Genomic DNA, 20483 nt, shown 5'->3' on the forward strand with positions numbered 1-20483 from the left:
ACCAACAAAATTTATTTATAAAGAAGTTCCATAATATAGTTTTCATATATTTCCAAAAGAGTATGTGTTGGAAACTTAATCCCCAGTACAACAGTGCTAGGAGGTGGGGTCTAACGGAAGGGGTTTAAATTTGGGGGGCTTCATCCTTATGAGCAAATTGATGCTGACTATAAAAGGTTTCATACTATAAATTTGATCTCTTCCTCTGTCTCTCACTCTTTCTTCCCTTCTGCCATAAGATGATGAAGCAAGACAGCCCTCACCAAATGCCAGTCCCTCAATCTAGGACTTCCCAGCCTCCTGGACTGTAAGAAACAAATCTCTACTATTTATAAATTCCCTGGTCTCAGTTGTTCCATTACAGCAGCACAGAACCAGCTAAGGAACTTAGTAACAGAAAAGTGGGGTACTGCTTAACCAATTCCTAAAAATATGGAAGCAGCTTTGGAACTAGCTAATGGGTGGAGGCTGAGACAGTTTTGAAGTGAATCCTGAAAAAAGGTCTTTATTGCTATGAATGGAGCATTAAGGGTGATTCTAGTGGGGGTTCAGAAAGAAGAACTATAGGGAAAGTATAGAACTTTTAGAGATTATTTAAGAGGACCTGATCAGAATGCTTGTAGGAATATGGAGAGTAAAGCCTTTTGGATGAGATTTCAGACTGAAATGAGGACTATCTTACTGGAAACTGGAGTAAAGGTAATCCTTATAGATTGGCAAAGAATTTGACTGAGCTGTATTCATGCCTGAGGTTTTGTGGAAAGAAGAATTTAAGCAATGAACTGGAATATCTGGCAGGAGAAATAGCTAAGTTAAATATTGAAAGAGTTGCATAACTATTTTTAACCACACAGAGTAAAATGAGAAAAGAAAGAAATTGTTTAGAGATGAATTTATAATCAGGTGCAGTGGTGCACATCTATAATCCCAGCAACTCTGGAGGAAGAGGCAGGAAGATCAAAAGTTCAGGGTCAGCCTCCTCAACTTAGCAGGGCTCTGTCTCAAAATAAAAATTTTAAATGGCTGGAGATGTAGCTCAGTAGTAAAGTATCCCTGGGTTTGATCCCTAGTACCAGAAAACAAATAAATAAAGATGGAATTTATAATCAAAAGGGAAAAAGAACTAAGGGATTTGAAGAATACACAGCCTGGCCAAGTAAATGAAAAAGCATGCAAAAGTATGACCAAGTAACCCTCTGAAAAAGGAATTAGCATGAATAGAAAGAAATAAGGTAACCAGGTGCTATGGCATAAACCTGTAATCCCAGCAGCTCAGGAGGCTAAGGCAGGAGAATTTCAAGTTCAAAGCCAGTTTCAGCAACTTAGCAAGGCCCTAAGCAACTCAGCAAGACCCTGTCTCTAAATAAAATATTTTTTTAAAAGGGCTGGGGATGTGGCTTAGTGGTTAAGTGTCCCTGGCGGGGGGGGGGGAGAGAAAAAAAAAACAAAAGTGTCCCTGGGTTCCATCCTCAGTACCAAAAAATAAATAAATAAAAGAAAGAAAGAAAGAAAGAAGGTGCTAGGCATCAAGACAATGAGAGAATGTCCCCAAAGGCATTTCAGAGATCTTGAGGCAGCCCCCAAGTGAGCAACCCAGGGTACTCAAGAGAAATCATCACCCTCAGCTCTGTGCCACCACATGTCTTTGCTCCCCACATGTTGGTGCAGCACCTTGGCCGTGGCTCAGCCATCCCAGACACAGCTCAGACCACTTCTCTAAAGGGCACAAGCAATAAGTCTTGGTGGCATCCACATGGTGCTGACTTTGCAGGGGTTCAAAATGCAAGAGCTTCGGGGGCATGGCTTCCTCTGCCTATATGTCAAAGCACGTCCCAGACAGCAGGGAACTCAGGAAGCTATAGAGCCACTACAAAGAGCTAAGTGGAATTGCAGCTCAACACCCCTACAAGGAGTCCCTACTAAGGTCATACCTAGTGAAGCCATGGAAATGAAATCACCATGGAGACCCCAGAACTACAGAGCTACCTGCCTCCAACACAACCTGGGAGAACACAGGCATGAAACTCCAAGCTGTAAGAGCTCCACATGGGCTGGACCCAGCAAAGCCCTGGGAGTGGGACTACTCAAGGCCTTGGGAACTGAATCCCCACCCTAGTGTGTTCAGGAGGCAGCACATGGAGTCAAGAAACTATTCTGGATTCTTAAAGGTTTAATGTTGTTTGTCCTGTTTGCTTTTGGACTTGTTTGAACCAGTTACCCTTTTTCCTTCTTGTTGCTCCCTTTTGGAATGGGAATGTCTATATTATGCTTGTCCCATCAGTGTATTTTGGAAATAGATAACTTGTTTAATTTCACAGGTTCACAGATGGAAGGGAATTTGCTGCAGATGAATCATGCCTTGAATCTCACCCATCTCTGATTTAGATGAAACTCTGGACTTTAGACTTTAGAATTGGTACTGGAATGAGATAAGACTTTGGGACTGTTGGGAAGGCATGAATATATTCTGCATGTGAGGAAAACAAATATGGGGGGCCAGAGACAGAATGCTATAGTTTAAACATGTCCTCCAAAACATATGTGTTGGAAACTTATTCCCCAAAGAAGCAGTGTCCAGAGGTGGGGCCTAATGGGAGGTCTTTAGGTCATGAGAGCTCCATTCTCATGAATGGATTAATGCTGATTATAAAAGGGTTTGAGGCTGTGAGTTTTATCCCTTGCTCGCTTGCTTGCCCTCCCACACACACACAACTGTCCTTCCAACATGGAATGATGCAGCAAGGAGCCCTAGCCAGATGATGGCCTTTCAATCTTGGACTTCCAAGCCTCTAAAACTATTAAAAAAAAAAACTCGATTCTTTATAAATTATCCAGTCTCAGGTATTTTGTTATAGCAGCACAAAATTAAGACATTCCCCTTTGAACAAGCAATCTTCACAAGGCAGTGTAGGGACTCCATATGCTTGTACTAATTGAAATGATTTTGCAGAGAGGTTGTAATTATCAGTATTACTGAGCATGCCCAGGTTGGCTGTTGGAGCCAAAATGAAAAAAGCATACTCTCAACAGGTATGATTAGCCCAGAGTCCCTGAAGTTACCAATGCCCAGAACTTACTGAGTTCCTATACCTGAAAAATAACTGCAGCAGGCATCTCCAATGCAGTGAGCAATCCTGTGGTACATTACTGCTCTGGGGCACCCAAATAAGAATAAGAGGCTGTCTCTGACCCAAAGGTACTCACAATCTGGTAAAGAGATTAGATCTGGCACACAAACCTTAGACCAAATGGACCAAAGGGGGAAAAAACCAACAGAGGAAAGGGAATGGAGTAGGGCACTTGAAAAAGAAAGGTAGGAATAAGTCAGGAAAATTAGTAGTTGAGCTAGCTTTAAAAGAAGGTTGGACTTTGCCAATGCAAAAGGTAGAGAGGATGGTGATGAGCACACCACCGGAGCAGAGGGACATGAGGCAAGGAAGGCAAATCAGAGCCAGATGGCTCGGAGCCTTAAATGCCATGATAAGAATTCAGTTTATAGCTTCATGTTATGGACAAAATGTCATTAATATCTTTTTCATCAGGAGAGCATGCTGATCAAAAATCAGATTTAAGATCACTTACCTAGCTTCAGGGTGCAAGGTGTACTAGAGCTAGTCAGTTAGGAGGCAATAGGCCAGGTGAGAGGTAAGGAGTGTTTCAGTGGGAGGGGTGACAACAGAATGGGGAAAAGATAAAACAGATTGCAAACACCAGCATGCTAGATGACTCTGGAAACTCCACCTGGCATGTGGAGGATAAAGACAGGGAGGAACCAAAGATGACTAAGGGGTTTCAAGCCTGGGTTATGTCAAGGACAGACGTCTTTAGAAAGAGAAGTTAGAGGGAGTAGCTACTTTGGGCAATGATTAATTAAAGTTAATTATTTCAGCACTAGCTCATTTGGGTAGAGGTGCTGGCAGATCATCTGGATAGAAGTTACAGAAAGCAGGTGTAAATTCTAAAAATATGGAAAGAAGACAAAGTTGGAGAAAAAGATCTGGTTTCCATCTGTTCCAGGGTTCAGGCCATGAATCGACAGGCCTCCTTAAGCAACAAAATTAAAAAAAAAAAAATTAAACTTAGAGGAAAGTTGCATTTAAGTATTAACCAGTCATACAAATCTGGTTTTAAATGGACAGAGATCCAAGAACTGAATACTAGAAGTTAGGGAAATCACATGGGCAAGGATAAGCATATGCATCTGAGAAAGGGAGGCACTGCTATGCTCTGTCTCTCCCTGTTACACACACACATACACAGATTTTTCTCCCACAAGGGAAGTATAAGGGTAGCACCAACCATGTGGTAGCCTTAGAAATGGAGAGAAAAGAACTCTCATTCTTAACCTCATAAAGAAAATGTCAAGGCCCCTTCCCTCTCCTGAAGAACCAAAGTCGAGATCAAAGCCCTTGGGTAAGCCTCTATCCTAGACATGAAAGAGGTGGAAGGAATTCAAATAAGACAGTCAACAAGAAGGATGTCAATTCTTCCCCCTGTGCTAGCAGAGCTCCACCCTGGATCAAAAAGACAGCCCCCCCCCCCTTCTGATGTGGCTCCTGAGCACAGTGAAGGGAATGGGACAATTCCTTGGTCTCTGATGGATTAAGCCCTTCATAATCAGATGGCAACTCTTAACAACTAGAGAGCTGACTAGGGCATGGTGGGGTACACACTCAGCTCTCTCATCTGTGCCACGTGACCTGTAACCTTCTCCTTCCATGACCACACCATGGACCAGCAGCCAAATTCCCCAAAGCCATTGACTCTGCCTTCTCTCTACAGCTCTAATTGTGAAGCCTGTTATAATCTTGCCCAGTCACTGCAGAATACGGAGCCCTCTCCCCTCCAGTCCCTACCAACATAAGGATACCTCAGAGATGTTGATCTTCAGACAGCTTATGGAGAAGCTGAGGGGCAGCTGTGAGAACACAGGAGTCCTGACTCCTAAATCCACACACTAAATGGCAGTATCTCCCCAAAACTGCCCCATAGACCATAAGGGGTAAAAACACCTTCATATAATAGTCAATATTTACAGAAGGCACTCTGCTAGGCTCTACTTGGCATTTGATCTGGGATTTATCATTTCATTCTCATAACAATCCCATGAATTAGATTCTATTAATATCCCCACTTTATAATATCTGTCAAATGCTAAAAAGCTAGTAACAAACCTTGTGTCCTTAACTATTATGTTTTCATTGCCTCTCAATCTTCATTTTCAAATTCCTAATAAGTATTTAAATCTTTAAATAATCTAATTCATTTAAGAAATTCAAAATAATTTACTTATAATTCAGAGGTCAGCAAAATTTTTCAATAAAGTACCAAATACTAAATATTCTCTTAGTTTTTAATCATATAGTCTCAATTCCAACTATTGTGAAATCAGCCATGGAAAATATGTCAATAAATGGGCATGGCTGTGTTCCATTAAAACTTTATTACAAAACAGACAATAGACCAGATTTGACCTGGGTCCAGAAGTTGCCAACCCCTAGCTTGGATCATCCTGTTTGACTTTGCAAGAGCTCAGTGAAGCAACTAGAGCTCACTATTTGCCCAAGGTCATCCAGTCAATTAGTGTTGAGTCATGATTAATGTCAGGTCCCCAGCTCCCAGTCTTCTTGCTCCTACTTAATGCATCTGCATAAAGGTATGGAGAAGAACAAAACCTAAAAATCCCGAGAGTGTGGCTTAGTGGAAAGAATAATGAATAGGTTGTGAATCTAGACCAGACTCTTTTACCAACACTACTATATGACCTTCAGCAGACCAAATGTCCTCTGGGGAGGTGGGGGCAGAGAGGGAGGTACTAACTCTAGGTGACATCTTAGGCCCAGGAGCTGAGAACTATCTGACTATGCTCCATGATTTGCCCCGCCCACCCAACACTCACTTGACAGCAGTGGTGAGGCGCAGGGGCCTGACGCCGGGCGTGGCAAAGCGCAGAGTGTTCATGTAAGCCACATGCTGCAGGGCATGGTTGAAGGTCTCCACATCATCCCCCTCCAGGGTGAGCAGGGACTGCGAGGGGTTCACGTGGACCTGGGCCCCAGACACAGACACAGCTAAGAGCGGGACCAGGAGGCAGGAGAGGTAGGGAGCAAAGGTAGAGAGGTGGGCAAGGGGAGGGGCAGGGGCATGCCGGGAAGGAAAGGATCGGGGGAAGGGGCTATACCTTCATGCCTTTGCCCAGGCTCTCGAAATCCCTATAGTCCAGCCCCTCCCGACATGCATAGAGGCACTCGATGACCTCGCGGCTCTCCAGGCGACCTGAGCGCACGCTGAAACCAGCCAGGTAGCCATGGAAGTAGTGGTGGATCGGCAAGGGGTCTCCTAGGGCAGGAACACAGGAGCAGGCCGGGCAGTGAGAGGAGGAAAAAAGAGGAGGGAATCAGGACAGGGGCTGAGAGAAAGGGGAAAGGGAGTGAGCAGAAGACTTGAGGAAGAAGATCAAAAGGAGAAATATGGAAATGGAAAAGAAGGAAAGAAAAGAGATGAGGAGAGAGGAGTGCAGATAAGGGGCAGGATGGAGAAGGGAGAGAGATGAGAGAAAAGACAGGAGGGGGGTGCGGCTCCGTGGTAGAGCTTGCCAGGCATGTGCCTGGCCCTGGGTTCCATCCCCAGCACCACAAGTATGAAGACAGGAGGAAGCTAGGGGAAAAAAGGGTAAAAAATAGAAGCAACTGGAAATGAGAAAAGCTTCTGAGAAGGAGAGAGAGAGAGAGAGAGAGAGAGAGAGAGAGAGAGAAGGAAACTAGGAGGAGGGGGTGACCGGTGGAAAAACCGAAAGGATAGAGGGAGACTGCAAGAGAGGGTGTGTTTACAGTGGCATGCAAGGAGACCAGGAGGGATGTGTGTGAACTTCACAGATGCCCAGCTCTTCCCCTTCTGCATGTCTGACTCCTGCCACCTCCTTTCTGCCATGTGAAAAACCAGCAAGAGAAACCCTTTCCTACATTCTGTGGGCAGGAAAAAAAACAGAATCCAGGCAGGCTACATCCAGCTTCATGGCTCCAGGGAGACCCTGCCTTGCTGAATTTCTCTGCGGCTCTGCCCCCTGGTGGCCGTCAAGCAGCAACTAGACAGGCTGGACAGGACTTGGGTGGAAAAGGGAACAGAGATCCGAAAGCTAAGATGAGAACTCCTGTTCCTACACACGGAGTACCTTGGGTGGTGTCTGTGCTGTTGTCTCCTCCCTTTTCCTTCTCTTTGTTCTTCTCCTCTGAGGACAAAAAAAAAAAAAAAAAGAGGTGACAGTGAGCTTAGGTTGTGAAGAGATTGATGAGAAGAATGAGAGTCTTCCTCTTCTTTTGTCATGTCTCAATTTCAGGCCTCTGTTATAGACCATCCCCCAAATACATTGCTGGGGAAACACAAGGGTCTTGGTCAGACACACATGTGTGCCCCCAGAAGAAAAAAAAAAGAAAAGGAAGAAATGGCTTAGAAGTTAGAAGGTTGATGAGGCTCTGAGGGGTAATACCCTCCAGCAGGGGCGTGGAAATCACTGTCAGTTCAATGGAACAAAGTGGGAACTGGCTGAAGTCACAAAAAGAGAGATTCTGGAGACACTCAGAAGGAAATTCCACCAAGTCAGAGGTAATGACCCATGGAACTAGAGGAGATGTGGAGGTCAAGATCTCCTCCAGCAGAGACCATTAAGAGTCATCATCCTGCCCAATCGCAAGGAGATGCAGGATATGGCCGTAGCTGCAGTGTCAGGCTGCTCTCTTGCTCCTCACCAGCCTATGTTCCCTCACCAACCCCAAACCACTGAGATGATCAGAGGGACCTACCAGTCCAGCAGGCACCAATCATGAGTGCAGGCTCCCTTCGGGGTGGGTGGATGAGGCCATTGTCATGAATGAGAGCAGGGTCAAAGGAGATGCCATCAGCATAGAGAGTGACTGTGGGGAATTCCAGGTTCAGAGCGTAGTGGTGCCACTCATCGTCACAGACCTGGGGGAGCAGGGGTGAGGGCAGGAACCTCTCAGTTACTTCCTTTTCAGGGAACTAACCTCAAGTACCACCTCATCTCCTGAGGAGGACAGTCCAGTATGTTCTTAGTTTTACCAACAGAGCTGCCTTCTCAGCCTTCCCTTCCGTCAAGGAATAATATTGACCAAAATCTTATCAGGTAGCCAACATAGTATGGAAAATTCCACTAAGTCAAGTAAATCTTTAAAACTATTGCGAGTGAAATACCGTGAGAACTGAGCTGGCTTTTGTTGGTTTTGAAGATGCAGGAAGAGGTCACACCAGGGAATGTAGGAAGCCTATAGGAACTGGAAAAGTCAGGGAAATGACTTTTTCCCTACATCCTCCAGAAAGAAGGCTCTGCTGACACTTGATTCTTTGCCTAGGGAGACTCTGTCAGATTTCTGACTCATGGAACAGTAAGATAATCAATTTGTGGGTTTGGGGGGGTACTAGGGATTGAACTCAGGGGCACTCAATCCCTGATCTACATCCCCATCCCATCTTGTATTTTATTTAGAGACAAGGTCTCACTGAGTTGCTTAGTGCCTCGCCATTGCTGAGGCTGGCTTTGAACTTGTGATCCTCCTGCCTCAGCCTCCCGAGCCAATGGGATTAAATAATGTGCCGCCACACCTGGCTCAATTTGTGTTTTCTTAAACTATTAAGTTTGTAGTAATTTGTTACAACAGCAACAAGTAACCGATAAAATTTCAATGAAGTGCAGTTAAATATATATGCATAGAACCAGAGTCCCAGAAGCTGAGGCAGGAGGAGCTCTCCTGAGCCCAGGAGTCAAGGCCAGCCTGACAACACAGGGAAATCTCATCTCAAAATACTATAAATATAAAACTACGTTGTGAATAAATTTTTCCAGAAAATATGTATGTATGTACGGCACTAGAATCTCTAGGGTAGTTTCTAATCCAACAGGAACTGCCGAGACCAATACTGCTCTCCTTTGCATTTTCTCCTGTGTCAGTCAGCTGCAGATGAGGATGGCAGAGGAAGAGCAGAGAGTTCTCTGCCTTATCAACTTCCAAAGTTCAGGTTCCCTCAAGGCTCAGACCTAGGCTCTCTCCCTCTTCCCAGGATTTACCTTGTCTATTCCCCATGGGTTCAGTACCATGTTTATGTTGATAATTCCCCAGTCTTCATCCCCATCCTAGGGTCTCCATTTGGCTGTCTCGAAGTTCTCGTGAATGTAACGTGGAGGATGGAAGTCCATGCCCCTTCCCCATTCCCTCAGTTTTCCCCAGGTGGTATAGACTCTGCCCTCCACATGGTTGCCCAAGTGGTAGCCTAGGAGACAGCTTCAACTTTCTTTTCCCTCACCTTCCCATCCAGTCCATCAGTAGCTACTGTGGATCTCAGGTCCAAACAGAACGGACAGCTGTGGATTCCTGTGCTGGTCTCTGTATCTCCATTATCATGTGCCAGTCAACTCCCCAGCCCCTTTGTGGGGACTGTTTGTTTACTCTCACTCTCCAGCATAATCCTCCCACCATTGCCAAAGGGATCTTGTTAAAATGTAAGTCTGATCAGGTGCCATTCCTCCTTTAAATCCTTCAAAAAAGTCTTCCTATCTCTCACAGGACAAAATCTACACTAACCCCAGTGGATGAACTGATTATTGCCCGTCTCTCTAGTCTTTCCCTCTTGTTCACTGTGCCCCAGCCTCACTGGTCTTGCTTCCAAGCTTGGAAAATGCTCATCTCTTTTCTGCCTCAAGACCTTTGTATCTGCTCCCCCCACTACCTGGAATACTTCCTATTATCTTCTCCAGTCAGCTAGTTCTCCTCTAGCATTAAACTAAAATTTCCCCTCAGTCAGGCCTTCTCTAGACATCCGATCTAAGTTCCTCACACTTATCTTCCCCTACATTCTATCCCAGGTCCTTGTCTGTTAATTTTACAGCACCTATCATAATTGATGGGTTTTTATGGCTTTAGATTTGTGGGTTTTGTTTATTTGGTGCTGAGGATTAAATCCAGGGCCTTCGGCGTACTAAGTACATACATACCCTATCACTGAGCTAACACAGCCCCATTTAGTTTTTAAAAACCTATCTTCTTAAGGGTCTAGAGGTATGACTCAGTGGTAGATCACTTGCTCAGTATGCACAAGGCCCTGGGTTCCATCCCCAGCACTGCAAAATAAGAACAAACAAACAAATTTATCTTCCCAACCAAGAAGCCATCCTCTGAAGTGAAGTCAAAGATTTTGTTCCATTTTCTATTCCATTATATCCCCAGAACCCAGCAGAATAACAAGAACCTAAATGACATTTAATTGATTTTTTTGTTTGTTTGTTTGTTTTTTGGTTTGTTTTTGTTTTGTGGTGCTGGGGATTGAATCACGGTCTTGTGCTTTCGAGGCAAGCCACTCTACCAACCCTGCTATATCCCCAGCCCTAATTGATTTTTTTTAATATTTTAATTTTTAGTTTTTTCTAAAATAAAATATCTTTATTTTGTTTTTATGTGGTGCTGAGGATCGAACCCAGCACCCCACACATGCCAGGCGAGCGCACTACCGGCTACCACTTGAGCCACATCCCCAGCCCCATAATTGATATTTTTTTTTAATTGAGTACCAGGGATTGAACTCAGGGACACTTGACCATTGAGCCACATCCCCAGTCCTATTTTGTATTTTATTTAGAGACAGGGTCTCACTGAGTTGCTTTAGTGCCTCACTGTTGCTGAGGTTGGCTTTGAATTCAAGATCCTTCTACCTCAGCCTCCCAAGCCTTAGGATTACAGGCATGTGCCACCATGCTTAGCTTAATTGATTTTTTTTAATGATTACATGATTATATCTGAATACTAATTACTTTTTTAAAATGCTTTTTATTTTCTGAATTTTCCACAATGGACATACGCTTATTTTTTTTTTTTTTAAATGTGGTGCTGAGGATCAAACCCAGTGCCTCATGCATGCTAGGCAAGCGCTTTACCACTGAGCCACAACCCCAGCCCCTTAATTGATGTTTTAATAAGTGAGAGTAAATTAAAGAAAAATTGGAAGAGCAAAGTAGACTATTAGCAATGTGGGGGAAAGATCAAAAAATAGCAATGGCAGACTCTGTCTTTAAAAGAGTGCCACCAACAGTGAAGCTTTTGCACATGTCCTGAATTATCCAGTGTGTAAATTTTCTAAGCTTTTATTTCTCTTCTCTCTCTCTTACTTTCTGCTTTTTTTAAAAGCCGTGTGCTTATTCAGGCACTCTATTGTGGCTTGCAAGAAAAATAGAAGATGGCAACTCAAATTAGTTTTCACTGGTCCTTATGTTCAACTTGGAGAAAAAAAAAACTAAGTAAAGAAAAAGCTATGGGGCTGAGGATGTAGCTGAGTTGGTAGAGTGCCTGCCTTGCATGCACTAAGGCTCTGGGTTCAATCCCCAGCACCACAAGAGAGGAAAAAAAAAAAAAAAGCTACAACTGTTGGCTCAAGAGAGGATTTAAATTTTTTGTTCACTTTTATTAATTCCTCATAATTTTGGACAAAAAAGTGAGAATTACCATGTATGGAGTGCTTTTTAATCTATAAAGTTCTGTTATATCATCTAACCCAACAACAACCCTGGAATATAGAATTTTTTTTTTTTGTCGTTGATGGACCTTTATTTTATTTACATGTATGTGGGGCTGAGAATCAAACCCAGTGCTTCACACATGCTAGGCAAGCTCTATAGAATTCTTTTTATCTCTATGTAATAGACTTACAAACGTTTAGACATATTAACCAAGATTTGATAGCCAGCAAGTACCCCAACAGGGCTCAAAACTAATGTGTGTACTTTGGCATTATTTATTTTCTTGGTTGTAACTCTTGAGAGTCAGGGACATGGACTGCTAAGGTTCTACCTAAGAGAGATGAAATAAAACAATGGGGCAGCCTTGGGGTTAGTAGTAATTTGTTGCCTATTTCCTTTGAATCCAGGAGTTCTTTCCCTAAGGCACAAGCCTTGGAGAAGAACCTAGGAGTAGAATGATTGAAGAGTGAAAGAGGGGGCCTAGGGCAACCCAGAACATGCCAACCCCTCCAGGGGACCCTCTCTCCCTGAACATTAGTTACATCCACCTGGCCCTCCCAGGAGCCAGGCACCAGCCTCACCTGCTCCAACTTCCACAGGAACTTGACTGGGCGTGCGCTCTCAAGCAGGGGCCAGTAGAGGAAGGCAATTCTGCAGCCATGGACGGTCAGTGAGTAGTGAGAGAAGCCATCCTCTGAAGGTACAGAATGAGGAGAGGAGTCAAGCACAGACCAGAGGCAAGAACAGCAGTAGGAAGAAGATGCTGGATGCTGTTGATCCTCTCATAGGCTCTCATTTCGCCCCTCTCTGGTGTCCTCTCCACGATTCCCCCTCTCCCCACCCATACTCCAGTCCACGTGATGACTAGAGCTTCTCAAGCACTGGTTGGGGAACACTGGCCAACCTGCTCCTACCCCTGGTCCAGCTCTTCACTGGTCCTTTGATTAATACACACATCATGAGAGACAACCCTTTTCATATCAGGAAAATGAGCCCAGAGAAGTGGCTAGAAAAAAAAGAGTGGGGCTGGGGATGTGGCTCAAACGGTAGCGCGCTCGCCTGGCATGCGTGCAGCCTGGGTTCAATCCTCAGCACCACATACAAACAAAGATGTTGTGTCCGCAGAAAACTAAAAAATAAATAAATAAATATTTTTTTTAAAAAAAGAGTGGATCAAGGCTGAGAATCCCTAGGGGGCTGTGCCACCGCAGATGAGGAAGAGGGGTACTTGGAGTCAGTTAGCCTTAGAGGAGGAGAAGGATGGCATGAGGATAAAGAGAAAGAAATGGGCACACCATTACCCAAACTTTTCCATTGCAGTGGCTCATGGGAGTAGAGATGGGGGCAGTCAACTATCGGGGATGCAAAGGGATCGATCGAGTAACTACAAATGAGAATGGCAGTGGTCACGAGGAGTCCCATGACACTCAGAGCAGTAGGATCTCAGCATGCCATGTTGGGGATTAATCACAGAATTTCAGCAAATGTAAAAGCTGGCACTTTTATCAAAGCGTGTCATAAAGGAAGAGAGAGGAGGTGACCAATCCACAGTCAAACACTGGACAGTGACAGATTGAGGACAAGAAGCTAGTCTCTCACTCTCAATCCCATGCTCTGAGGAAGGCTCACCATTCTGGACTGTGTTACACACAATGGTTTCCTCTTCTTTCTTGCCCTTGTTGGGAGTTATACCATGCTTCATCCAGAAGGACAGGGTAAAGTGGTCACTGAGGCCATCTTGGGGCCCGGAGCCCAGGCCAGCTGTGCCACCCAGGGGCACCTGCACAGCTTGGGTGCCGTTGAACCAGTAGATAAGGCTGCTGTCTTGGCTGTAGTGCACCGAGAGTCCCGCCGTCCAGTTGGCATTGGGGCCTGGCATAGGCAAGAGATCCACCTCCCCAGTGGCAGCACCTGCAGGGGCCCCAGGAGGTACAAGTGAAAGATTAGGGTCAGCAGATAAGGAAACTGGAAGGAGACAGGGAAAGAGGGACTGATGGAAAAAGATTTCCCACAACCAGTCTCACTCCCTCTTGTGAACTTTCAAAGACAAGAGAGGGATGGACCTTTCTTCTGGGGATAGCTCTCCAGTTAACTCAACCCCTCCTCTACCTCTTCATCTCTCCCTACCATTGTTCTATAATATATCTGGTGGCTAGTGCAACAATTATAATCTTTGCCAAAGACATGTCTGCTACCCTTAGCCCACAAGAGCTAACCACATACCACAACTCCCGTGGGAATATCCAAATGCAAATGGCCAGAGGAGACATAAGGGGATTCTTAGGAAAGCAACAGAGGAGGTGCAGATGGTTGGGAAAGGACAGGCCTGAGGACTGCTGGGGGAGGGAGCACACGCACCACACAGTTTCCGCAGTGCCCGCTCTGAATAATTGTCTCGGTCACAGCCCTTGGCCACATGGCTGGTCTGCAGCTCTATGGTGGCCTGAATGTTCCAGAGTGGTTCATCACAGGTCTCCAGGCGGATACCAGGGAACAAAGCCAAGCTCCCAGCGCCTGGTGCATATTCAATCCTTTTGTTCCAGCCTGCATGACAGACACAAAGAGAGCAGTGGAGAGAGAGAAGGTAAGGCAGCCTCTCCTACCCACTCCCCTCTGGCCATATCTACTAATCATCTCAGGCTTTTAGGAAAATGGCTTGGCTGGAGTACATGTCTGGCTGCAAATATGTCCCCCAACCCCTAGCCTAGCCCCTTAGATGTAAGAGGGACAAAAAGAGAAGCTAAGGTAAAAGAAAATTCACAAGACAAAAATTCACAATTCACAGGGCTGAGCACCTCACCTTGCCAGCTGGGTTTACAGGTGGGCTTCACCTGGATCTCCACCTCAGCATCATCTGCTGCCCGCTTCTTCCCACAGTCATAAGCTGTCACTGTAAACTTGTAGAGCTTCTCACCACTGTATTGCAGCTTCTCTGTGTTCTCAATGTTCCCTGGGGCACAGGAGTTGGGGAGGACAAATAGGGTTAGGAGCACTACAAAAAGCCCAGGGGGACAAGGGGAAGTTAAGGCAGCAGCTGCATTTATCAGCAGAAAGTAGAAAAAAGGAGCCCCATAAAAATGGCTCCACATTTTGGAAGAAGGATGCAGTGAGGGTTCAGGGGGCAGAAGTAGAGAGCACAGGGCTGGGTTGTCCTGAGGGACGTGGGTGCACAGGACTGGCAGCTGGGTCACGGAGAGCGTGGACTCACCATCATTGTCAATTAGGAAGGGGGTGTTGGGCGTGAGGATCTCGTAGTAGCAGATCTGGCTATATTGCGGAGAGCAGTCACCATCGATGGCTTCCACCCGCAGGATGCGATCATATAGCTTCCCCTCCGTCACTGCAGCACGGTAAAGACGCTCCACAAACACTGGGGCAAACTCGTTCACGTCGTTGACCCGCACGTGCACCGTTGCCCTGCATGCACCAGAGTGGGAGGAGAGACGAGGAAGTATTAGCCAGTCTCTATACTCTGAGCAAGGTACAAGCAGAAATCCAAATGGGGAGTCGGAGCTGGAGGGAGCCAGTCTATCCCTGAGACTGCTCACCCCTGCCCCACAGAGCACAGGGCTATGCCAAAATCATGCCAGAGATAGGGAAACAAAAGGAAGAGCCCAAGGAAAGGGTAGCTGAAGTGAAGGATAAGGAACGCCAGGAGTGAAGCTGGATGACTTCTGTACAAAATGCTATGGGTTAGGTGGCCATGACTAGAGGTGGCTCAAGCCCAGCAGGTCCTTCCTTCACAGCAGTCAGATTCAAAGGTATCATCAAGACACAGTGAAAAGCTGGGCAGGGTGGCACGTGCCTGTAATCCCAGCGGCTCTGGAGGCTGAGATAGGAGGATTGTGAGTTCAAAAGCTAGCCTCAGCAACGTCGAGGTGCTAAGCAATTCAGTGAGACCCTGTCTCTAAATAAAATACAAATTAGGGCTGGGGATGTGGCACAGTAGTTGAGTGCCCGAGTTCAATCCCTGGTACCGGAAAAAAAAAAAAAAGCACAGTAAAAGCCAAATTAAAACCAGCCAAAAGAAGAGAAGTGGCATTTGTACAAGTTATAAATCAGCTGGGTACAATGGCAAATGCCTATAATCCCAGTGACTAGGGAGTCTGAGGCAGGAGGATCACAAGTTCAAGGCCATCCTCTCAGCAAGTTAGCAAGACCCTCAGCAACTTAGTGAGACCCTGTCTCAAAAAATAAAAAGGACTCAGTGGTAAAGCACCCCTGGGTTCAACCTGCAGGACCAAAACAAAAAACAAAAGTTGAAAGTCACCTGACATATCTACATAGTACATGTGAGCCATGGGCTGCCTTCCCGCATGTGCATGAAATGTGTGTGTCAGCCGTGGCCCCTCTTCACTCATGCACTTACCTGGGCAAGCAGGGCTGGGTCTAGGTCCTACAAGCTGAGCCCTGCCCTCCTCAGGATCCAGACCCAGAGGAAAAGGTCCTATCTCTAAATGGGAAACTAAGTCACAAAGAGCATTTTATCTCTAATACCTCTTAGTGGCCCAGGAATCCTGACTGCTGATCTTTCTCGTATTCTCAAATGAGAAGTGAACTGGAAACAGACGTAGGTATCGGGGACCCAAACCTCTTTACCACTCTAAATACCTCCTGCCCCTTCCTCTCACCTAAGGCTGTCTGTGTATTATGAATTGTGTGCCATGCAAAAAAACTGGAGGGGACAGTTGAAAGGGACTTGAATGTTTGCTGAATGTGTTCATTCTCTTCACCTTGTTCTCTTCCTCTTCACAAACCACCTCCATTAATCCTCACAGCAACTACTCTTCATTTTACAGATAAGAAAAAGCATGTCCAAAAAAGCTAAATTGTCCAAGCTCATAAGAGGCAAAAGAAGAATTTTATCCCAGTAAACTCTGCCATACTGATGGTCCTTAAACTTTTTGAATAGTGGGGGTTGGGGTAGACTTTCAATGAGACATGGACAGAGGATGGTGAGGGGCTTGGGAGCAGGAAGGGGGGACCCCACAGCACAGCAAATGGAGTAGGGGACAAGGCCTTCCTCACTTGTGGGACTTCTTGGTGTTGGCGCCGTCAGGACCCTCGCCACAGTCATAGGCTTGGATGGTGAAGGTGTGCTCCTTCTGGGCTTCACAGTCCACCGGCTCTTTGGCCCGAATCAGCCCTTCTCCTGTTGCCTTGTCCAAAATTACAGCCTCAAATGGCACCCCAGATCCATGGAGCCGAAAGCCACAGATCTCACCTGGCCAAGTGGGGAAGAGACGGGGTGAGGCTCCTGCCCTACCTGGTACTTCTTGGCTGCCCTCAGCCTCCCCACCTGAGACACACTGACACATCAGGTGGATCCAGTACCACCTGTCCTCCCAAACTCCTGGGAAAGCATCGGTGATCAGACATACAACTCCAACCCCAGCTTCTCCAAGCAGCAGCCTCTCAGAGCCACCAGGCCTGAGTTCTGGCAAAATTGGAATGTGCTTAACCCCTGCTTGCCCATGACCTTCTCTGGCACCCTTTACTCGATCTCCGTCTTCAGTGGAGCCCATGCCCCTCCTTGAGCCCACTTCCACTTTCCCCAGGCCTCCTCTCCACTTTCTTCCCTCCCTCCCTTGCACTCTGCTCTCCCACCCACTTTTCTCTGTCCTGCCCCTGCATTGCCATCCCCAGCCCCAATTACCTGCATAGCGCAGGGGGGCGTCCTTATCCAAGGCAAAAAGCGGTGGGTTCAGTAGGACAGTGTTATCATTCTCCATGACGATGCCCTGGTACTCCGCCTCGATCCATGGCTTATGCTTGTTGGCTGATCCCACCCCAGGGAGAGGAGAGGAAACACCTGTGAGCAGGACCACCATTCCCACCCGAACCCTTCCCATCCCAGCAACTCACACCACAGCATCATAGCCCTTTCCTTCCCTGCTGGAGGGCCTTACAAAAGGGAGGACTAAAGACAAGAAATCAACTATAGAAGTCAGAAGGTCTGTGGGAGATCAGAGCCTTCTCCTATGGCAAGTTGGACTGTTTCCATGGAAACTGCCTGCCCTGGGGGAAGGGGGCCACTATCTCCCCTGGGAACCATAGTTAGAGATGGAGAATCTTCTTTAGGGACCTCCTATGTTTAGAGGATGGAGACTGGGGACTCAGGAAGCAGTAGTGAGCCCTCAGAAGGTCCTGGAAAGGGAAGGGATAAATTACAGGAAGAGTTAAGACTAGAAAGAGAAAATCTAGAAGTTTCCTAACATCCTGATTGTTTATCCTCCCACACACACTCCAAACCCCATTTCTATTCTGATCCCTTCATTCTGCACTTTTCCCAGTCAGACCCCAACCTCAGGCCGCTCTCTCAGAGCAGAGGAAGAAGAGAAAGGAAAGAAGAGAAGATATATAGGACAGAGGGAGGGGGACAGAGAAGGGCAGGGATGGAGCAGAGGAATCAATGCCAAATGACAGGACCAGCAGAGCTGACATCCTAAGGGATTATGGAGGTGGCCTAGAAAAATGCCAAATCCCCTCCCTGTTTCCCATCCCCACACCCAAGAGAACATTTACAACCAGCTCATCTCTATGTCCTCTATAAGGCCTCCAAACCCCACACTCCCTGGACCCCACTTTCTCTTGCTGTGGTGGGGATCAAACCAGGGTCTTGTTCTTGCTAGGCAAACACTTTACCACCTAGCTACATCTCTAGCCCAGACTCAATTTTTTATACAGACCCATGATTTAATCCCAATTCTTGTCTACCCCAGCCCTCTTTCTTTCATCCACCAGCCAATTCAGGATAAATGTGGGATTCAGCCAGACTCACATCTCCCCATCTCCTACCAGGCTCAGCTAAATCACATCTCCTTCGCAGGACCAATCTCCCACTTGGCCTGGCAAGGAGCTGTGGGGAAACCGAAGCATGTTCCTTGAGCTCAGCATGTTCCCTTCCCCCTCTACCTCACCCCCCATCCCCAACCTCCGCAGCTTATTCTATCTAATCTTGTCAAGCAAACACCCAGGATTTAAAGGCCCATTCACTTTGGCATATTGGCTGGACACGTGTGTGGGAGGATGTGTCACCTGAGGGAAACTGAGTCACCAAAGGGCATCTCACCCCCAGTAATGTGGGTGAGCAAGAAATCCTGATTTCCACTCTCCCCTCCAACCACATCTCAACACACTTCCTGGTACCTGAATGCCTGCCCCTTTCTTGCTGATAACCACCATAACCCCCTTCCCTAATGGCTGAAGAGAAAGCCACAAGATGGTGCACTGAAGGCCGCACAGGAAGTGGCAGGAGGCTCAGAAGCCAGGCTGAGGTCCTGAAGAGAGAAAAGAGCAGATGGAAGGGATGAGGCATGGCAAGGGCAGGGCTGGGCACCCTCTCCAGACCTCACCCCTCCAATCCCGCATCTCCTCCTGGTCCCTGAGCCTCTGTTCCCCTGTTGCTCTCTTCTTGGTCGCCTTCCGTCTCCCTTCCTTCCTTCCTTCCCTGTCACTCATTCTTAGGCTCCCTGACTCTTTGGCTGTATGCCTCCTCTCTTCTCACTTTTCTTCCTGATTTTCCTTTCATTCCTCCCTCTCTTCTGCCTCTACCTTTACCCTTTTCCATCCCCTTCTCCTCCTCCTCCCACATCTTACCTCCCTCTCCTCCACCTCAGCTTTCCTTCTCACCACTCACTTGGCACCCCCACACACCCACTTCTGCCCTTCCCTGCCTTTCTCCCTTCCTTCCACCTACCTGAGCCCTCTGCCCCAACCCCTCCCTCCCACCCTCTCTCCATCCCTCTGACAGCCTCACCCAGCTGAATTTATCTGCTGTCTGCCAGAGAGGGCAGCTTTGGTAACCCACAGCCCAGCGGATGCAGGCACAGGGTATGGATGCAGAGCAACACGCAAAAACATACGTGCTTGGAATTGCTGAGCTGCAACCAACAGTTTTTCCCCAGGATGGGATGGAAAGGAACCAGATGGATCTGCCACACACCCTTAGGGTGTGCGCACTCCAGTGAGAAAGGAAAATCATTGAGATAAGTATACCACCCCTCGGGGCAAGTCTTTCTGAGACCTAAGATATCTACTAGTATGGAGAAATTGGGGGAGAGAGGAGAGAAGCAAGAGACACCCCCCCCCCAGACAGGAATGGTAACCAAATAGGAGCAGGATGACTGGCAAGAGAAGCACATGGGTAGAGATGGGTTAGAGAGGAAGATGTGGCTCTGGGAAGTGAGACAGAGGGGTAGGAAACAGTCTGAGAAAATGGATAAGAACAGGGATGGTCAGAGAGGAAGGGCCACCTGTCAGGTGCCAGAGAGTCTCAACACCTTCTTCCCACCCCACCCCCACATTGCTCTGCTTGATACCTTCATTCAGAGCCCCCACCCCCCACCTCACTCACCTTTGTTCCCAGAGCTGGGTGGGAGCAGAAAGGCCAGCAAGAGGGGCAGCAGCAGGAAGGTCATGGCGTGGGTGTGGGGCAGGGCCAGGCCAGGCGATCGCTGTCCCCAGGGAGACTCAAGTCTGCTAATTCCACCTCAGAGGAGAGATGTCGGGGCTCTCCACAGAGGGGAGGGCAGCAGGCAGTGACAGAAAGGAGCCCGCTGCCCACGCTAGTCCATAAAGCACACGCTGGCAGACCCCAGTCTCAGTGGCTGAGATGGGGGACTTGCAGTGGCTTCTTCTCTTCCCTCTTGAGCCCAGCGTCCTCACTCTCTCACTCCCACCCCATCCCCGCTACTGCAGGATGACGTCAGCACAGCCAGGCAAGGATTGATGAGGCTGCTGGCCAATCGCGTGACTGGGGGTGCCAGGTGCTGCAGGGGGGGGAGGGAACCAATAGGACTGGGGAGCAGGGGCGGGAGAATGTGTTAGGGCTTTTTCCCCTGACTGCAATTTGGGGGAGCAGAGGAACTGCGGGGGCTGGGGAGGAAGCAGGAAAGCCATACAGGGGATGGGAGATAAGGGGGACATTGAGAGAAAGGAAAAGCTAGAAGCCAGGGATGGGGAA

General features: G+C 47.2%; 1 protein-coding gene across 1 annotated transcript in view; it reads right to left on the reverse strand.

The window, feature by feature from the left end:
• Clstn3 (calsyntenin 3) overlaps positions 1-19938 on the reverse strand; it is a 30433-nt gene extending 10495 nt beyond the window's left edge. Inside the window, exons 1-12 of the mRNA XM_026403276.2 lie at positions 19875-19938; positions 17175-17297; positions 16547-16742; positions 14727-14935; positions 14319-14468; positions 13877-14062; positions 13148-13429; positions 12100-12212; positions 7800-7962; positions 7172-7228; positions 6182-6339; positions 5900-6048 (exon numbers count right to left, since the gene is read on the reverse strand). Coding sequence (XP_026259061.1) covers positions 5900-6048; positions 6182-6339; positions 7172-7228; positions 7800-7962; positions 12100-12212; positions 13148-13429; positions 13877-14062; positions 14319-14468; positions 14727-14935; positions 16547-16742; positions 17175-17297; positions 19875-19938 — 1850 coding nt within the window. The remainder of the gene's footprint in view (positions 1-5899; positions 6049-6181; positions 6340-7171; positions 7229-7799; positions 7963-12099; positions 12213-13147; positions 13430-13876; positions 14063-14318; positions 14469-14726; positions 14936-16546; positions 16743-17174; positions 17298-19874) is intronic.
• Positions 19939-20483: the final 545 nt, after the last annotated feature.

The sequence above is a fragment of the Urocitellus parryii genome, chromosome 5, assembly GCF_045843805.1.
Source record: "Urocitellus parryii isolate mUroPar1 chromosome 5, mUroPar1.hap1, whole genome shotgun sequence".
Lineage (NCBI taxonomy): Eukaryota > Metazoa > Chordata > Mammalia > Rodentia > Sciuridae > Urocitellus > Urocitellus parryii.